Source organism: Lineus longissimus, chromosome 2 (assembly GCF_910592395.1).
Source record: "Lineus longissimus chromosome 2, tnLinLong1.2, whole genome shotgun sequence".
Taxonomy (NCBI): Eukaryota; Metazoa; Nemertea; class Pilidiophora; order Heteronemertea; family Lineidae; genus Lineus; species Lineus longissimus.
In genome coordinates, this window is record NC_088309.1 from 10266745 (window position 1) to 10284784 (window position 18040).

General features: G+C 39.4%; 3 protein-coding genes across 3 annotated transcripts; all 3 read right to left on the reverse strand.

Annotated features, from left to right (window-relative positions):
• Positions 1-282: 282 nt before the first annotated feature.
• Positions 283-7470, reverse strand: LOC135499481 (mitochondrial import inner membrane translocase subunit TIM44-like). The gene is made up of 14 exons (XM_064790245.1): positions 7408-7470; positions 5864-5953; positions 5417-5515; positions 5109-5186; positions 4720-4800; positions 4288-4437; positions 3949-4018; positions 3641-3710; positions 3202-3287; positions 2067-2159; positions 1749-1924; positions 1500-1589; positions 1100-1210; positions 283-838 (listed from the first exon to the last, which is right to left on the reverse strand). The coding sequence occupies exons 1-14, from the start codon at positions 7468-7470 to the stop codon at positions 719-721; spliced, it is 1377 nt and encodes a 458-aa protein (XP_064646315.1). The 3' UTR covers positions 283-718.
• A 512-nt stretch (positions 7471-7982) lies between these two features.
• Positions 7983-14951, reverse strand: LOC135482587 (maspardin-like). The gene is made up of 9 exons (XM_064762749.1): positions 14864-14951; positions 13684-13768; positions 13106-13267; positions 12172-12252; positions 11714-11859; positions 11298-11406; positions 10817-10924; positions 10414-10554; positions 7983-9970 (listed from the first exon to the last, which is right to left on the reverse strand). Exons 2-9 carry the CDS (start codon positions 13744-13746, stop codon positions 9839-9841), a joined length of 942 nt encoding a protein of 313 aa, XP_064618819.1. The 5' UTR covers positions 13747-13768; positions 14864-14951; the 3' UTR covers positions 7983-9838.
• Positions 14952-15902: 951 nt separating this feature from the next.
• LOC135499487 (micronuclear linker histone polyprotein-like) lies at positions 15903-17723 on the reverse strand. The gene has a single exon (XM_064790260.1). The coding sequence runs from the start codon at positions 17721-17723 to the stop codon at positions 15903-15905; it is 1821 nt and encodes a 606-aa protein (XP_064646330.1).
• Between the last annotated feature and the right edge of the window lie 317 nt (positions 17724-18040).

The window sequence follows — 18040 nt, forward strand, 5'->3', positions numbered from 1 at the left end:
ATGCAAGGTAAAAGGACATTTGCACCTCTCTTCGGAAGTGGGGATCACAACCAACCAGGGACTGGGGACGAATTTGAGATATGTTGTGCCGAGATATGCCACGATTCCTTTCACCCTGGGTGACTCAGGGTCCCAGTTGAAGAGGGGTGGCAATTTATAGGACTGTTGCTTCTTGGCATTTGTGGAGCCTATTTGGAGGGTGGAGAGTGAATGGAATGCAGAAGTGTGTCTTTAGATTGTGTACGCTATAGATATAGATACAACGAAACCAAGAAGGAAAAATATGAGTATTCTATCTATTTTCTGTAAACAAATCTTCCATACATAATTCATCATGTACACAATACCAGAATGTACTATTAACAGAATCTTAACAAATATTTCACAGCAAGCCAACCTAAAAACCCACAGGAAGAATCACGAATGCTGAATGTTCCTTTCGTTCCAGTTTTAATCAATTTCATCGGGGTCTGCCATCTTGTGTCCAACATCACTTTCTTTCTTACATGTACAAGCAGTAAACATAAGATTTTTACAGCAAGCAACATCAAGAATGAAGTCTTCATGAATTCTTGGTAACATCTACATGTATTCAACAAAACAAAGTTGTGGATGGGATATTGCTGCCAAAGCCAGTCAAAGATATTGGCAGTCCTTGCTGTTTTAACCAATGTATGGTACACATCAATGCATAACACATGTACTGTAGTGTTCTTCTCTAAAGCCACTGTTCTGAGGCACTAGCTGAAATGTCCATCACTTTCCAAGCAGCTTTCGGATCAAGCTCAGTTTGGTCTCGACACAATGCCCAAACGTACATGACTCTCTGAATTTTCTCCTGAAAGATAAAATCTCGAATAAGAAAAATATTGAAAAAACGTCCAGTTCATTGTCTAAAACAATTGCCCAGATAGAAAGATTTCTTTCAACAGAAAAGGTTCTAGATGTATCTCCACATGTCTAACCCACATACTAAGCTATAAACCTTACGTTCTGAACTCTAGTCTACTAACTAAACCAAGGAGAAAACAGTCATGGAGTTTTTAAACCTTGTGTCTTGAATATGGATATTTTGAGGTACTACGCTAGTAAAACTTACTGGATCTCCCTCGACCAGCTGACCAGCCTTATCCCGGACAGACATGATCTGCTGAGCAATGAAACTGATGACTAGCATGGGACCCTGTTCCATCATCTTACCGGCAGCAATCTGAAAGAAGATAGAAACTTACACGACAACTGTAGACATCACAGCACAGACTAGGAGTTAGTCCTCTTTCCAATCAATGTAAGCTTTCTCTCCAGCACCTTCATGTACCTGAAAATTCTATTTCGAATATTTTTTCACCAGCATCTGACTCAGGCTCAATGTTTCTGCTTTAATATTGCAAACTGAAATGTCTTGTTCATTTCAAGGAAAGGTTCGTTGAAATTAATCATGCTTGAGTTAGACAAGAGGAAACATACACACACAGAAAACTCAAACCGTTGATACTCACATCTACATTCGTCACATCTAATACTCTGGAATCTAGTTTATAGCCCATGCCCAGGGCTTGTTTGATAGGATGGGAAATGACATTGTACGGCTGAAATTAGAAGAGGATATATTTAAAATGATGTCTATGGGTCTGTCTGTCTGTCTCTATTTGTCTCATTCAAAGGGCATGGCAATCAAGGTAAAGGAACTAACCCAAGGTCACAAGTTTCAAACATTTAACAAGTTTGTTTTGAGTCATTATACTTACAGCTTCATGGCACCAATCTTTAAGAATCTCTAATTCTCCTCTTACAATTGCCTCTAAAACATTTGGTATTATTTCTTGCTCACACTCTTTGATGAAGGATTCTTTGTCAAAATTTGGGTCCATCTTGCATATTTCTGTGAGGACTTCAGACATTTCCGTTTTGGAAAAAACGCCACCTATAAAGAAAAACATATTTCTTAAAATCTCTATCTACACAGTAATAAAATGTAACTTACATGTAATGGTACTGGAAATCAGACTTTCTCAGGATACACTGACACTTTAACTCATTATCATCTACATATAAAAAGTTCTTACCAAAAAGTTCAGACATCTTGTCTGTAAATGTTCTGGTTGCTCTAATCAATACATGGTCACTTTCATCATACTTCATTTTCAAGTCAAACATTTCTGAAAGGAAGAAATAACGTTGCCATTTAGAATTATAACTACACAGTTACAGTGCATTTCTTTCACGTACATGGACCCATACTCTTGTACTGTACCAGCCGATCTACATGTACTTATGTGCACATAGCCAAGTGCAGCAAGCTTTTACAATTGACACAGCCTTTTGGTGTAAACACAACACATGTTGGACTCAAACTCAGGTTGCGAAGGTCGAATCACCATTGTGACAAATAGAACATTCTGATACACAACATTCCCTAAGAAGCCTCACGTTGGACTCAAACTCAGGTTGAGAAGGTCGAATCACCATTGTGTCAAATAGAACATTCTGATACACAACATTCCCTAAGAAGCCTCACGTTGGACTCAAACTCAGGTTGAGAAGGTCGAATCACCATTGTGTCAAATAGAACATTCTGATACACAACATTCCCTAAGAAGCCTCACGTTGGACTCAAACTCAGGTTGAGAAGGTCGAATCACCATTGTGTCAAATAGAACATTCTGATACACAACATTCCCTAAGAAGCCTCACGTTGGACTCAAACTCAGGTTGAGAAGGTCGAATCACCATTGTGTCAAATAGAACATTCTGATACACAACATTCCCTAAGAAGCCTCACGTTGGACTCAAACTCAGGTTGAGAAGGTCGAATCACCATTGTGTCAAATAGAACATTCTGATACACAACATTCCCTAAGAAGCCTCACGTTGGACTCAAACTCAGGTTGAGAAGGTCGAATCACCATTGTGTCAAATAGAACATTCTGATACACAACATTCCCTAAGAAGCCTCACGTTGGACTCAAACTCAGGTTGAGAAGGTCGAATCACCATTGTGTCAAATAGAACATTCTGATACACAACATTCCCAAAGAAGCCTCACGTTGGACTCAAACTCAGCTTGAGAAGGTCGAATCACCATTGTATCAAATAGAACATTCTGATACACAACAAACTCAGGTTGAGAAGGTCGAATCACCATGGTGTCAAATAGAACATTCTGATACACAACATTCCCTAAGAAGCCTACATACTTACTGTTAACATATTGATTATTATCTTTGAAATTCTGCCAACTTTCAAACCATTTAGAATCTTTGTGTAACACCATGCCAATTGTTTCTCTGCAAGTGAAAAATATGGGATTAGCAAGCAAGTAGGCCATCTCTCCGAAGGACAGCATCTGTCCATCCAAAGGGTGTGAGGTCCTTAATAGAGAACTTCTATTGTGGAAACAACATGCAGTTGATGAACAACCTATTTCGGCCGAAGACATGGGGTGATATGAATAAAGACTAGCAAATGCTTTTATCTAAAACTCCATGTACATTTACACTAGGCCTTTCTGTACAAAATTGAAGTAAAAGCATTTGCTAGTCTTTATTCATATCACCCATTGTGTCATTACTCGACGACTGATGCTGCGATAACATTTAACACAGTAAAAGTAAAACAAAAAATAGATCATTCAACTTACTCATCTGCCTCCAATGGCTTGTCTTCTTTTTCCCCTAAAGATCCCCGCTGTTTCCGCTTTTTTAACTTGGCTGAAAAAAACATCAAGAATAAATACTAATTTGACCGAGTCGATATTGAAATTCGATTAAAAATCATTGCAAAACGAAGGAAGGTTTCATTGAGCACAACCTTTAAACTACTACAAGTTATACACGTCCATCCAATCTACTCATTCTAAAGACATTACAAACCAAATCACCTTTCTTGCAAAAGCATCTCTGAATTGGTTGCACAATGAAAAATTAAACATCTAGAAATATGCCTTACCTGGTGCTTTATAAATTCTGGCTCGCTGAAGAGTAGTTTCATCTATTTCTTGTTTTATACTAACGACACCCTGAAAAGATCATCGAAGTACATGTACTTTCTTTTTCAATTGTATGACACGGAACACCTCATGTAGACCGCTTTATCAGTTTAGGTTGTCAAACTACAAATTTAATTCCCCAATTTTTCCCATGGTTCCCCCAACCTGACCTCAAATCAAGCATCTGACCCACTCTGGATTTGGTCTTATTGCAAGATGCCCCCCATTATCCAAGTTACTGCCAATGAGTCAAGAAGTACCAGGCCTTCTCTTTCATGAAAAAAATTGTTCTCACTTACCTGGCTGACGGTCTTAAAAACCTGACTCTGTGCAATTTGTTCACCAGATTTTCCTAAACTTTCTGCAGCTTTCCCAGCTGCACTTCCAACAGAACTTGTAAACTCCCCAGCCTTTTTACCAATCTCTGTCTTCTGGACTTCTTCAACTGTCTGAAAATACGTAAATATATTTCCATGTGATAAACTTCAAGTAAAAAAGTAGAGCTATTATATGGTTTATGGAGAGGAACACAAGCTAAGTGGCATGGAAAAGGTCTTCATATCAATTTAAAAGCCCAAACAAGCAACCAACTAATCCAAAGGATACAGCCCTAGAACTACATCCGAATACCATTGATAAATGACCTAATACTATCATTTTGCCTCAGTCAGGTTGACATACATGCCTTGGCAATAGCCTTGAGTGATCACTTGAACCAGTCCCGAACTTACCTCTTGAACTTTATCCTTTATCTCCGACAGTCTCTCTTTTATAACTGCAGACCCTTTCACAGTCTCAGACTCAATTTTCTCCTGAAAATGTTGCATTTTAAAATAACTAAAGAATTACTTATGACAGGTAGCATTCTCAAGTAAAATATTTTCAAAGTTCCATGCAACTAGTCTTATATTTTAACATCATAAATTTTTCTGTGATAAATTTTGCAACAACTAGTAATCAAAGTCCAGCCAAAAAATACATTTTTCAGATTTCAAATGTGGGCAAGAGCACTTTGCAAATATTGACTATTATAATTCTATTGAGGATAAACCTGCTTTTCTCCACTCATCTGAAACAAGCTCTGACTTCGGAGTACCGGTAAAGTCATACTGTCACTTACATATTTCCTCCGAGCATCCTTAAGGGCTTCTGATTCTTCCAACTTCTGGGCTTCTTCACGAAATTTTGACAAACTGTCCTGAAAATAAAAACATATAAAAAAGTGTTTTACGTGGCAAGAGGCTTCTTTGTCCAAATTTTTAGAGCACACAAATTCAATAAGTGAGGTTTAGTCAGTTGAATGCAGCTTTGAGATCTAATTCTTATACATCTGTGTTTCTTATATTTTATTCATTACTCCATCAAACCTCTCGGCAAGCAAAGGCTCTAATGGCCCAGGTTTCATCGAGAAATAGGCCTAAAAATTACCTTCATCTCCTTATTTTTTGAGATATCCTGTCTGATATTGTCAATAAATTGTGCAATAAAACTTCTTGGTTTTCCACCCCCTCCTGACATGGACCGAATCTGAAACATAAGTTAGTGTTTAGACAATACATGCAAGGTGTCCTTCAAATGAAAGTGGTATCAGAGATGACTCAAATCTATGTGTTATATTAAGTAATACAGCCACCAAGACCTTGGTTACATCGTACGAGCTGAGCACAGTGTCATTAAAAGTTTGAGTAAGACAGAGAAGATAACTCAAAGTCCTAAACATCATGTCCTGATCATTGGCCTTGGCAGTATGCAATGCACAACACAACCTTTGTCTTTTTTAAAGTGTTTGCTTGATCATATATAGGATGTTAAAAACTGTTTAAAGCGAAAAATAGTAAGCTCAACTCTTCGCTACTGTATGGGAGGATCACTTACCGGAAATAGTCGAACATCAAGTTGGCCATTGCCTCTAATGTATGATGAAGGTATACTTTGTTGATTAGTTGATACTGACAAGCCCCGCACCTAAAAAGGATAATTTCAATAATATTTACTGCATTCAATTAGGCTGAAAGAAGAATGGAAATGAGAGAGGGTTTCCTTATCTTTTTAGGGTATTTTCACTGCAGGGGTGTATCTCTTTGAGGTCAGCTTAAAACACCAGCCAAATTTTAAACGGCGAATAATCTCATTCCTTCTTTATCTGGACCCCTATGCCCTCTCTATTTTGATTATGGCTTTATGGATGGCTGAACCATTAATCACTTGCTTTAACAATGAACCCCTATACATACAATGTAGTAAAGGGTTCATATAGAATTACATTATATCATGGAGGTATAAATTATTTATACCTCCATGATTATATGCATAAGAAGATGCACTTTCATCTTGCTCATCAACCATCAATCATGTTAATTGTTATGTATCAAGCCAGTGCCATGTGATGGGTGATGTGCCACATCAATCAAAGCGGCCAGGCTGCCCCTGGCCCTGCAACCAGGGTGGGCCAAGACCGAGAGAGCATCTGGATCGCATACTCATCAGACGGCCACGGTATCATGGTAGGCTATACATACATGTGTATTCCTTCAAACGCAAGATCACTGATCAGTCAGAAGGTCACAGAACAGAATACGACAATCAAGATGTACAGACCGGGGGAGCTGGCTGTACGTACCCATAAGTCTTTGCGGTAGTCTCGCGCGTACCGGATATAACCTATCAAGCTTTTCTCCTTCAGAGAAATACTGCGTTGCGCTCAACTGCCAATTATGCATTAGTCTGGTGGACACGAGGTTGGCCTTAAACTTGCTTGAAATCGAAAATTTGGACAACACACGTGTACTACAGCGCAAACGGCAGCATTCTGACATATAGAAACATGTGGTCTGATTCTATTTTTACTTGTCATTTAGTGATCACGCGTCCAACCTCGTATGCAGGGTAATGTGGCTTTCTCATTGGTCGAACGTTAATTTTGTTCACAGCCTTATAAGGCACTTGAGCGCAACGCAGTATTTCTCTGAAGGAGAAAAGCTTGATGGGTTATATCCGGTACGCGCGAGACTACCGCAAAGACTTATGGGTACGTACAGCCAGCTCCCCCGGTCTGTACATCTTGATTGTAGTATTCAAGTCGACTCGAAGTCATAGTTGCTATGGTCAGCTTTAATTTAAAATACACTTCAAACATTGTTAAAATCAATAGTGCCTGATGCAATGCTGAAGACCAGCCTGTTTTGCAATATATCTAGCAGGTACATCGAGCATTACGAAACCTAGTGTATCAATGTACAGGACTCCCTGTAGTCTGTACATTTTGTCATATTCCAGAACATGCTACATCACCACGTCTGTTTGAAGGGTGTAAATTCAACAATTAAGATATGAAATACCGATTACTTAGGCTCAATTTGATCAGTAGACCATCATCTTCATTTACACTTGTAAATCGGCATCATCTGACTCATACTTACTGAGGTATATCGCAAAACATTCGTTGCTTGTGAGAAAGCATGGGTCACCCTGTAGGCAGCCATCTTTAAAGGTCAAGGGTCATGGGCGGTAGGTCTATAAACTGTTTCAACACCGTGCATCTTGACATACAAGGTTCTGAAATATCAGCCGTCCTTATGACCTGGCCAGAGCGCAGGTGGTTCAAGGATGTGTAATAAGGGAATTCACAATACACATCTTGAAGTATATATATATATGTATATGAATATGAAACATAATGAAGGTGGAAACATAAAGGAGCTTTTTAACCACACTCTCTTTCATTCGGACTCATGATCGGACGGTTTGGATTTAAAGTTGATTTCTCTCCATCCTGGCTCAAGGATTTCATCCCTCAATCAATGGATGGGAAGACAAGGCCTTAGAACTTAACAGCCCAAGATGGTCATTGTTGACAAAGGTTATTTCAGATTCAAACAATACTTCAACAAGAGACACGTAATCCTCCAAGCATCCCTCCAGCCTTAATCTCGAAGACAAACTCTGAATACAAAGTATGTGTCAACTGGGTGAAAGAAAAGTCTCTAAAAACATCTTTCAAAATTATGTTGATTTATTCTCATTGCCAAAATAATAATCGAAAACCATCCAAAGTTAATTGATAACACTCCATTTTATGTAAAAAAGTCATATACAGTAGGGGGAGTGGCTCAAGGTAATGCCAACACTAATGAAGTGTGCTGTGCAGAAAATGCACACAATCTGTCTACAAACAGAGCACATTTTCGGGAGTATATCTGTAGTGTCATCTATGTTGGAATTCTGTTACTGTTATCATTATAAGTAGAGGCCCAGCATTATCTTAAAGCACTCCTCCTTTAACTTGAAAGATTGGATTACAAGAAACCTATTGTTCAGTGACGTACCACTGAGCATACTTGGCATTTACTGACTGATTTCACCGTAGCGGGAAACCGCCGCCGTTACGACTAAATTTTAAACTTGAGTGACAAATGCCGCTTCATATGAAATGCTCATTATTTCAATATACATAGACAATAAATCTATGATCCTCATTTGAATCATTGTCTGGCATAAAAGCTACAAATGTGATAGCCGGTACAGTGCGGCATGGTTATTGGTATTAGTTAGTATGCGAATTGAATCAATATATAAACTTGTACCTGTTTCATTGCTTGATAACATGGCAAGTGGAAAAGACACTTAATGAAACAATTACTATGTCAATATGAACACTATCTAATTGAACAATATCAGATAAGCTTATAAGATTTGTGTGAAGAAAGCAAAGAAGTTCAGTCATATTTTATATTTAGAATCGATGCTAAAGTTCTAAAATGCTACAATCGAAGCAGATTTGAGAAAATTGTACAGTAGAACCTCTCTATTAAGGACACCCATGGGACTGACAAGTGCTGTCTTTAATAGAGAGGTGTCCTGATTGGGGAGTTCAAATTCAATGGAACAACCAATCTGGGACCAAAACTAGTGTCCTTAATACTAGAGAGGTTGTCCTTAATAGGGAGGTGTCTGCTAAGGGAGGGTCCACTGTATTTACACAAAGTATTGGTGTAAAATCAGCTAGGAGGCATTGTCACTTTCCTGGCAGAATCACTTTAGTAATATCTTCCATTACATCACAACTGTACAGGACCAACTAGCCTGTAAATTACGATGGCTGGTGGATGAATAAACAGTAATGTAAAAGCTCTAAGTTCAGTGAATACTGTGGTCAGGGAGTTGACTGGTCTTATGAGAAGAGAGGACCGGCTAACTTGGGAGACCACAGGACATCCCCCAGACCTAGTCACTTTGTGCACACAACACACACACAACCTTCGCTGTGTTGCTGTAAAATCAGCCAGGAGGCATTGTCAATTATCAAGGCATTGTCATGTGAAAACTTGAAATTCATAACTGAGAAAAGCATGCCAAAACCTTGTCATCTCAGAAAATTATCACCTGCTTTTATGTTCTTATGACGAATGGCTATGGCACTTTTTGATGGAGATGTACTAGATACAGTTCATACAATACAAATAACTTGGCTGTTGCAGCCTAGACATATAAAAGAAGGTGGTGCAAAAAATCTTGGCAGATGGTTTTGTCATTGTCATCAGATTACACGAGTGGATTTTCTTCGGCTTTAGTACGGTCGAGAGCTTTCGGGCCGGAGAAAAATAATTCCTTTTTATGGTGTAACCACAAATCAAAAAATTGTTTAGAGATGAATAAATATCTACATTGTATATTTTTACATTCTGAATTTTTATATCTGAACAAGCCGAGTACTTCCCTTTCAGAGGCTGTAAACAAAACCAGTTACATCCTGAACAGAAAACTGTCCGCAAGAAGTATAAATTTACAGTGCTTGGATTCCTTTGTGGATTTATGTAAACACAAACAGTCAGTTCATTGTCTTTTTAAGTTCTATAATGGCCCTGAATCCCCCTCATCTGATCCATTACCGGAAGACGCTCTCGCCTCACCACATGCTGCCTCAATCTCCTCAGATTGTTCTACAGCACTGTATTTTGTTCCTTGGAATGGTTGCAAGTGTATCTGGAAGGTAGAAATCATTATATTTTGATGAAGAGCCAAAATGCTTACTTCATATCCTATTGGGCCGCCACTTCAATGAATCCCAGGTGTATATGCAGTCTCATGACCTATTTCTACAAGTACCAGTATAAAGGTTTTAAAGGATTTTTCATCAGCATTTGTTCCAATTGTCTGGTTAACAGGTCTTGATAGTCTAATCATGTAGTGCACGGAATTTCTTTTACCCATAAGTCTTGGGAAAGCAACATTTCTGGTAAGAATGTAAGGAACTATGGATGCTTCCAGAACTCTAGGCTATATCTCGCAACATATTCAAAATGGTGACGCAACCTTTATTTCTCTCTGACCGATTGCTAGTTTGGTCAATAAATCTTTAGTTAGGGAAACGACAAACAAGCTATTTACTAAGGATGCCTGAAACTTCAATACTGCCATCAACTTACCCTTATATACACATTGACTTCATCACTCCGGCTCAGGTATGGAAAGTTGCCACCTGATTTAAGATGAGCCCTTTTAGAGTCGGGGTAACACTTGTACGTTTCTTCTCGAACAGTCTGAGACAGGGCACTCTGATCATACACCTGAAACATCACGAAAATGTTGTTTTAAAACTGTCATTTGAGGGTACAGGGGCCTGGTACTTCGGAAAATTTGAAGCCAACTAATGAAATGAGACATGCGCAACTGTATTTAAATTTGATGAAGCAACATTTCATTTTTCTTGATGTTGACAACGCAAACACAGGAGACACATGAGAAGAATGTTGATATGATGTATGTCTGACCAAAGGATTAAGGAGGGATGCATTATAATGCGAGATGTATATACAGGTACTGACTTACATCTATAAGAGTGATGTTCATATCCGTGAGCTTTTGGGGTTCTACATAGGCATTCATACAATTTAGTGTGAGTCTTGAAGCAAGTTCATTCTGTGAAAGACCATCCAACTGAAAAAGTAATAAAAATATATGTTTATGCCAGTGAGTGCATTCAAATTACACATCAGTTAACCTACATTCGTACTGGTCAATTTGATGACATGGCATTATCAATCAATCAATCAATCAATTTGCCAGAAAAAAGAAAGTTAGTTGATTGAAATGAGCAACCTTGCTTGCAGGTGAAAAGGGCCACAGGTGCAAGGTTAGAAGTACAGCTGATTCTGTAACGTACATATTCAGACCTATTCTCCAATTTCAACAAGTGTCAATCTACAAGGCCAAACGTCCAAAGACAGGCCGGAGATTCAGAACAAAATGAAGTACACAAGACGAGCAGGACTGACTTTCTGATAGAGTGAATGTTATGAAGAACACCTACCCTATCGACCATAAAATCGACTGAATCAGCAATATCACTATCCATAGCACCTCTTTCAAAGTTCCCCATCACCATTTTCTTCAGCAGTAATGCCGGTAGGACCCAGAATCTGAAAATTGTTTAAAATCATTTCATGTTTTGTACTTGTGGAGGGTCTGCTCCGCACACATAAACAGAAATGAATGAAAAGCCAAAGCACCCAAGTAAATGCTTACAATACTGTGTAGTTCAAGCTGTCCAAAGTTATTGAGAAATTTTTTTGAGAGCAGATACGAGTACCTCCCTAATAATTCAGTAAGGACCAGACTGATTGAAAATAAATTACCATGACTTCAAACTTCAAACCTTTTGAAATTCAGTTCATCATCAGCAGCAACATACACAAGAGAAAATTGGTTGCAGAATTAGGTACTCACGTGTTTGCAGATGTTGACTGCTGAAAGACAGCCGTGTCTACGAAAGCATTGCAGAGTATCAGGGAGTGTACTCTGGGCGCTTTGTAAGTATATTCAGCAAATTTCTGAGCAAGGAATCCACCGAGGGAAGCACCAAATAGATGAACCTGAAATTTAACGAAGTTTACAGTTCTCAGAAAAACCTGTCACCCATTTGGGTTCCTCTTGAGCAGAGTTGCCACAGTTAATTACCTGTCCTGCATTTTCTTGAAGACAGCTTGAGGAAGTCAAGACAAGTCATTCATCTTTGGAAACAACACAGCATGGCCATTCCAAAAATACCGTACGACTCTCTCTTGGAAAGAGCATCAAGCAAAGACGTCATCTTGCAATCTACATGTAGGTAGTTCCACAAGCGGAACGCACTTGACGTACATCTGTATCTAAAGAGATGATAAAAATCTAGAACGTTAACTTACTTTGTCTAATTGCAAATGATCGAGGAGTTTTCTGAAGCCATCACACCAGTCTGGTATGTTCCAAAAGACTGGAAACTCAACCTGAATGAAGAATCATGTCATAAAGTACAATACTGTCTGCAACTGATGGTGCCTTTCACCCTCCCAGTACCATCAAAACTATTCAATTCTTCTTTTTTCAATGCAAAAAAGAAGTCTACTTCTAATTCTATTCTACAACCCTTTTTTGTCTAATTCTTGAAGTTGCACACTAATTGAGACAAGATAGCCATTACTATGGATTCAAAGGTAATACACCGGATAATTTCTATTTGTTGGTTTTTACAGTAATACATTTAAGCAATTATAAGTCATTCACTGATTTAGTCATTGACCATTTTGCTAAAAGTGATGTTCATAACACATCATGTGCATGTCCTCATGACATACAGATAGCAAAGAATCATGCACACTACAGGTAGGCCTACATGAAATAAAAACTCCGAAAGTACCTGTTCACCATGACCTAACCAACACTAAAATGCTCTTCTCATCATAGGACATGTTCAAATTCAGATCATGACCTGGAGTAGACATTTTTTCTTGATATAATGATATCTGTGACTGGACTACATAAACAACTGAGACTTCAACAAACTATTCAGCACTGTCGAACATTATATTAGAAAAGAATGCAACATATTGCACCGAAACTATTTCACATGCAATTACATGAAGACAATTACTGAATCTGATTCACGCCTTAAAAGAAATCAGGTCATCTCTACTGCCATTTCCTTGACAAGTTTACTATTCCTGCTGAACTCTACAATGCTTGGAAGAACATCCATTTCTGAGTGTTTTATTTGTCTAGCTAGTTCCACATACATGTACATGATACTCCCATTCTGGGAGAATGTCTCAAAGTTAGTATTTATTAGTAAATTGGACTCACCGAAATGACCCGATAACCTAGTGATGATAAGGACAACATCTGTTTGAAGAAAATGTCTGCCGTGCCACTGGCTGGGGGTAGAAATATCACAGGGCACCGAATACTTTTAGGTCCAGCATCATAAAGTACCCAGACTTTAGTGGGATCATCATCCACACAGAGCTAAAAATAGTTAAATAGGACATGATAGGTGTACCTCTAGTACTGTTAACTTACTCACTAGGTAATGGGAATGTTGAAGTGATCACAACATGATGGACTTGAACTTGAAGCTAAACACATCTGACTTTTTTTTTATTAAAAGAAACTACCAGAAATCTATTATCATCAAGATTTCCAAGTGTTTGCAACATTTTAAGAGGCTTTTTCAGCTGAACATTGTTGAAGGAATACCTCCTGAAAGCAGACCCAAAACTTCCATAACCAAAGATATAAATTATAAGTGTTTCATTTTTGGAAGTATCAGTACTGTACTTATTGGTAATGGTATATACAACGTTCTGAATGTCTGTTGTTTTTATTGTCGGCATAATCATGACTTCTTCAAGCACTTAGTGGATTCTTTGTTCTGAACTCACCCTCTTCTGAGGCACAGTGCTCCGGAAACTTTGATAGTCTTGTGACCTCTGTATCTCACTCATTATCACATTGTGTACAGAAAACCTGTGAAGGAAGAAGGGTGATGTCTGTAATGAAAGGTTTAGACATTTTTAAGGATATCCTGTTCCAATTATAGTCAATTTCACACCAGTCCGAGGAAGCCACTGCTAGCCCCATTTAGTACAGCAAATGCAAGACAGGTATAGGCCATCTTGAAAAAAGTCCCAGTAAAGTGCCCTTCAAACTTGGCACATGTGATTGAACCCCAATAAGGATACAAAATATGCCATTTGATTGTAAAAAAAATAGATGCAACTGCAACGTTTTTCCATTGTTCTATACACTTTAACAATAGAATTTTTAGAATATAAACTTTTAGATCCTATGGGACACCTGCCAGGCATCCTGGGAGTGTTGTCTAAGCTTTTCTCAAACTTTTCTATAGACGAAGGATTAAAAATTTTGATATTTGATATTTTGACATTTTGATATTTGATATTTGATGTAGTTGCATCCATTTTTTGCATTCCAATGGCATATTTTGTATCTGTGTTTGGGTCCAATCACATGTGCCAAGTTTGAAGAGCACTTTACTTGTACTTTTTGAGATAGCCTATACCTGTAGTGTAATGCATGGTTATGCATTTGCTGTACTAAATGGGGCTAGCAGTGGGTTTCCTCCTCCTGGTGTGGAATTGACTATTTAACAAGCCAAGCAGAGAACGACAGCAGGCAGCATTTAGCATGCACAAGTGTCATCATATCAGTGTCATGACACACATACACTTAATATTATAACAACACTGAGGCGTTTTAGGCTAGCTGTCACTTGCTGGTGACCTGGTCACGGACATCTGTCATCTGTCAGTGCGAGTGTCATGCATGCAGCCACAGCATCACTGTGTGTGCTGTCAGTGATGGAGCAACCATCTCAAATGTTAGAAAGCGCATAATACGGCATTTTAAAACAATGTGACATATGTCATGGACAACCTTTTTGGGACACGCTGTATTGCAATATGCATGCATCAGCTCGTATGATACATGGTGCAGTCAATTTTTAGACTGGTCATACGTGTGCAAAACTTCACGTATAATTAATATCCTTCCTTCAGTTTGAAGCACTTATAAATGAAAAATAAGAGAACTCATCCTTACTGTTGAAAAGAAGGTGGATTGAGGCAGAAACGTGAAAAAACAGAATATTTTTGTTTATTTTCTTCCGGGTCAGCTGTCCACACGTGATTTCCGGTTGGTTAACAAAATTCCGTTGGGAGTTTGGAGGCGCCCAAGTAAATATGGCGGGATATTCAAATTTCCCGCGCCCAGCTTCGTGCATGTGCGCGCCTGTTGAATTAGGTTATTTCTTTTTTTGAAAGACAAGGCTGCTTTGCAGATACGGTTGTGCGGTTAGAATAAGTTCTTCATCGCATTTAGCTTAACTTTTCCCACAAGTAAGGGTTAGAACCTCCCTGATTCCAAGTATAATAAGGGGATTGAGGTGCGGGCTTGACGAATCCTCTTTCACAGGCGAAGTTTTCAGTGCATGAGAATCTCATTCACACTCTCATTCGCAAGGCTTTCGAGGAAGCCTCAATCAAGGGCGAGGTCTTCGTGGAAAGAAGGCGACGTTTTAGCATCTAGTCCGTTGAAGGATGTAGAAGGAGTTGAGTAACAAACTATAATTGTAGTAGTGATTTATTATCGTGGAAATTCATACTGTAAGGACAGCCCCGAACAAGTAAAAAACGACAACCTTAACCCTTTGAAGAAGACAGCAGTGTCGAAAGTTAGTCTCAAGAAAATTTTAAGTTGATCTACCAAAAAACTGTACTTTCCTTCTGATACATTTCATGGCGAGGTGTGTTACGATTTTCGATCATGTTTGTAGGCCTATCCGGTTTAATTTTTTTCTTCAAAATTTCAAATACCACAGAGCATAGCGTACATTCTTAGAAATAAAGGTTTTTCAGCTTTTGAAAAACCTTTAATGCACTCCCAAAGAGCGCATTGGCCCCACGGGGTGCATATGTGTGTTGGCCGGAAAACGACCTTCAGAAGCTCAAAACCTTTATTTCGAGGAGTGTATATTCAGATATATTTGTCGCAAACATTTATGCAAGCCAGAAAAACCTTGACTGCCGAGTCAGTCCATTCATCACCCAATGACCTTCATTTAAATTGTAAATTCATCTGATTACTGGGGTTTTTTCACCACTATCCCCTTTCTCCGAAACTCTGACGGGCTTCCCTTTCCATTTTTTCTCCCGTCCGTGCCCCCTTTCACCCATGCACCTGTTTGACCGTCTGTACTGGGCTCCTTTCCCGAGCCGTGTAACTTCTTCCACATAGCATTCGCTTCCTCCACAGCTTGTATGGTGAGCTCGACAACATTGACCCCATCAGCATCATTACTTTCATCATCGAAACAAGTTTCGATCGATTTCGTTTCTGTTGTTGCACCTTCTTTATCAACTATCTCTGCAGTGTTTGCAGCCCCACTGTTCCCATCCAAGTTACAAGTGTCAACATCCTTTTCTACGCCAGTTTCTTCAACATCTATCTCTTTAAATTGCTCTTCCTTAATCTTTTCTTTTGTAGTATACCCTTGAAGTAGTTTGTCGTTCATTAACCCATTACTAGGGACCAACCTTTCACCAAGGCCGTTACTAAAAGCTGGCAACGAAACGTGCCTTTTCTTTCGGTCAACAGAGGCCGTGCTCGCCCTCCTGGACGACGAACCCCTTCGCTTCTTAAAACTCTCAAACTGTTGATAAGCGTCCGAACTAACCAAGGACTTTTTCCGAGCCACATTGTACTCCTCCCGTCCCCTAGCGGCCATTCTCCCCAACTTCTTCATTCCCTCCAAACTATTGTCAGTCGAAGTAAACGCCAACCAAGCGTCCATGATTTTTTCTTTATTTTCCGAAAATATTTGTTTGCTAGATTTAGTTTGTTTCTTCCTCGACGACGCTGATAGGGTCTCGCGTCTCTCCGGGACCAACGCGTCCGTTATAAAAGTCAAAGACCGTCTGCGTTCGCCCGGCGTTGTTGGGTTGGGCGAAACCATCGTTGATGGGCCAGATTTACCATAAACGAGTTCGTCAATCCTTGCTCTGGAAATAGAAGTCCGTCTGCCGTTACTTGACGACATCTTGATATCTTCATCAAACTTGTCGTTTGCCTCAGGATCACATGTCTCTTCCAGAACGTCTCGCCTGGATTTAGAATCGGCTGCCTTCGCCTTGGTAACTATCGCTGCTGCTGACTGACTCCTGATGAATGTCTTCTTTCTCGTATATTCGGTTTCCGGCGGAACCGATAACTGAAACGACACTTTTGACTTATGGGCAGGCTGTAGATGTTCACCTTTAACAAATTGGTCAATCCGGTTCAGAAAGCTGTCCATCTTCTTTTGCAGATTTACCGTCGTTTCCTGCAGAGCCACTTTCCGCTGTCTCATCAGCGTCTCTTCCGGTCTAGTTGGATCATTCAGAACAGAAATTTTCCGCGGTGGAGCACTTTGCGTCTGCCTCCTTTGAGTGAGAAAAGTAGCATCACTTTCTTTTTGAGTGAGAAACGTAGCATCGCGGTCTTTTTGATTGAGAAACGTAGCATCACCCTTTTCATCCACAGTGGCTATTGCTGGTGGTTCCTCAGACAATGAGGACGAGGACAACAATTGTCTTTTTCTGTTATCATCCTCGTGCCTATATGCGGGACTCTGATTCCTCATCAGTTGTTGCCTGGTCAGATCATTGATAATCTTATCCTGAACAATCTGCTCCTTTCGATTTTTATAATCCGAACTCGCTCGCCTTGCCCGGAGCTGGTCATTCTCAAAAGCCTTCTTAACGGCCTGTTTCTCGATATCCAGCGACCTCACGGTTTTCTGATAGTTATGTTTGAGGTCACTGTGTTTGAAGAATATCTCCTTAGCTTTCGAAGAGTACATGAACTCAAATTGGGCATATTCATCCTGGACAGAGTCAAATTCGCGGCATACAGAACGAAACATGTTGGATTCTCAATAGTAATCGAACGTTTTCTCATTTACTATATATTGTTACGTTGTTAATCTCGGAACTAAATCGAATTCAATCATTATTGAAAAGAAGATGAGCGTCATCTCTCCCAAGAACGGTAAGACTGCAGCCCCAGAGGTTTCTAACGTGATTTGGAATTCCCTCATAGAACGGATACGTCGTAGAACTCAATCAAACGGCTTGGAAGAAGGGAGCTTGGGGGACATCTTCTTCTACCATCGTTTAGCGCTCTTGCTCAGCAGCAGGACATACACCCTTCTTCGTCTGACCTATTCTTTCTCATCGTCCT

Excerpts from the sequence above, each read along its gene's own strand:
- LOC135499481 (XM_064790245.1), bottom strand. The coding sequence starts at position 7,470 with ATGGCTGCCTACAGGGTGACCCATGCTTTCTCACAAGCAACGAATGTT. Across the intron at positions 5,954-7,407 it reads ATGTTTTGCGATATACCTCA|GTGCGGGGCTTGTCAGTATC; the intron begins GTAAGTATGAGT and ends TATCCTTTTTAG. Across the intron at positions 1,925-2,066 it reads CAAGATGTCTGAACTTTTTG|GTGGCGTTTTTTCCAAAACG; the intron begins GTAAGAACTTTT and ends TTTTCTTTATAG.
- LOC135482587 (XM_064762749.1), bottom strand. The coding sequence starts at position 13,746 with ATGAGTGAGATACAGAGGTCACAAGACTATCAAAGTTTCCGGAGCACT. Across the intron at positions 11,860-12,171 it reads ATCATTTGCAATTAGACAAA|GTTCATCTATTTGGTGCTTC; the intron begins GTAAGTTAACGT and ends GTTAAATTTCAG. Across the intron at positions 11,407-11,713 it reads CAGTCAACATCTGCAAACAC|ATTCTGGGTCCTACCGGCAT; the intron begins GTGAGTACCTAA and ends AACAATTTTCAG.
- LOC135499487 (XM_064790260.1), bottom strand. The coding sequence starts at position 17,723 with ATGTTTCGTTCTGTATGCCGCGAATTTGACTCTGTCCAGGATGAATAT.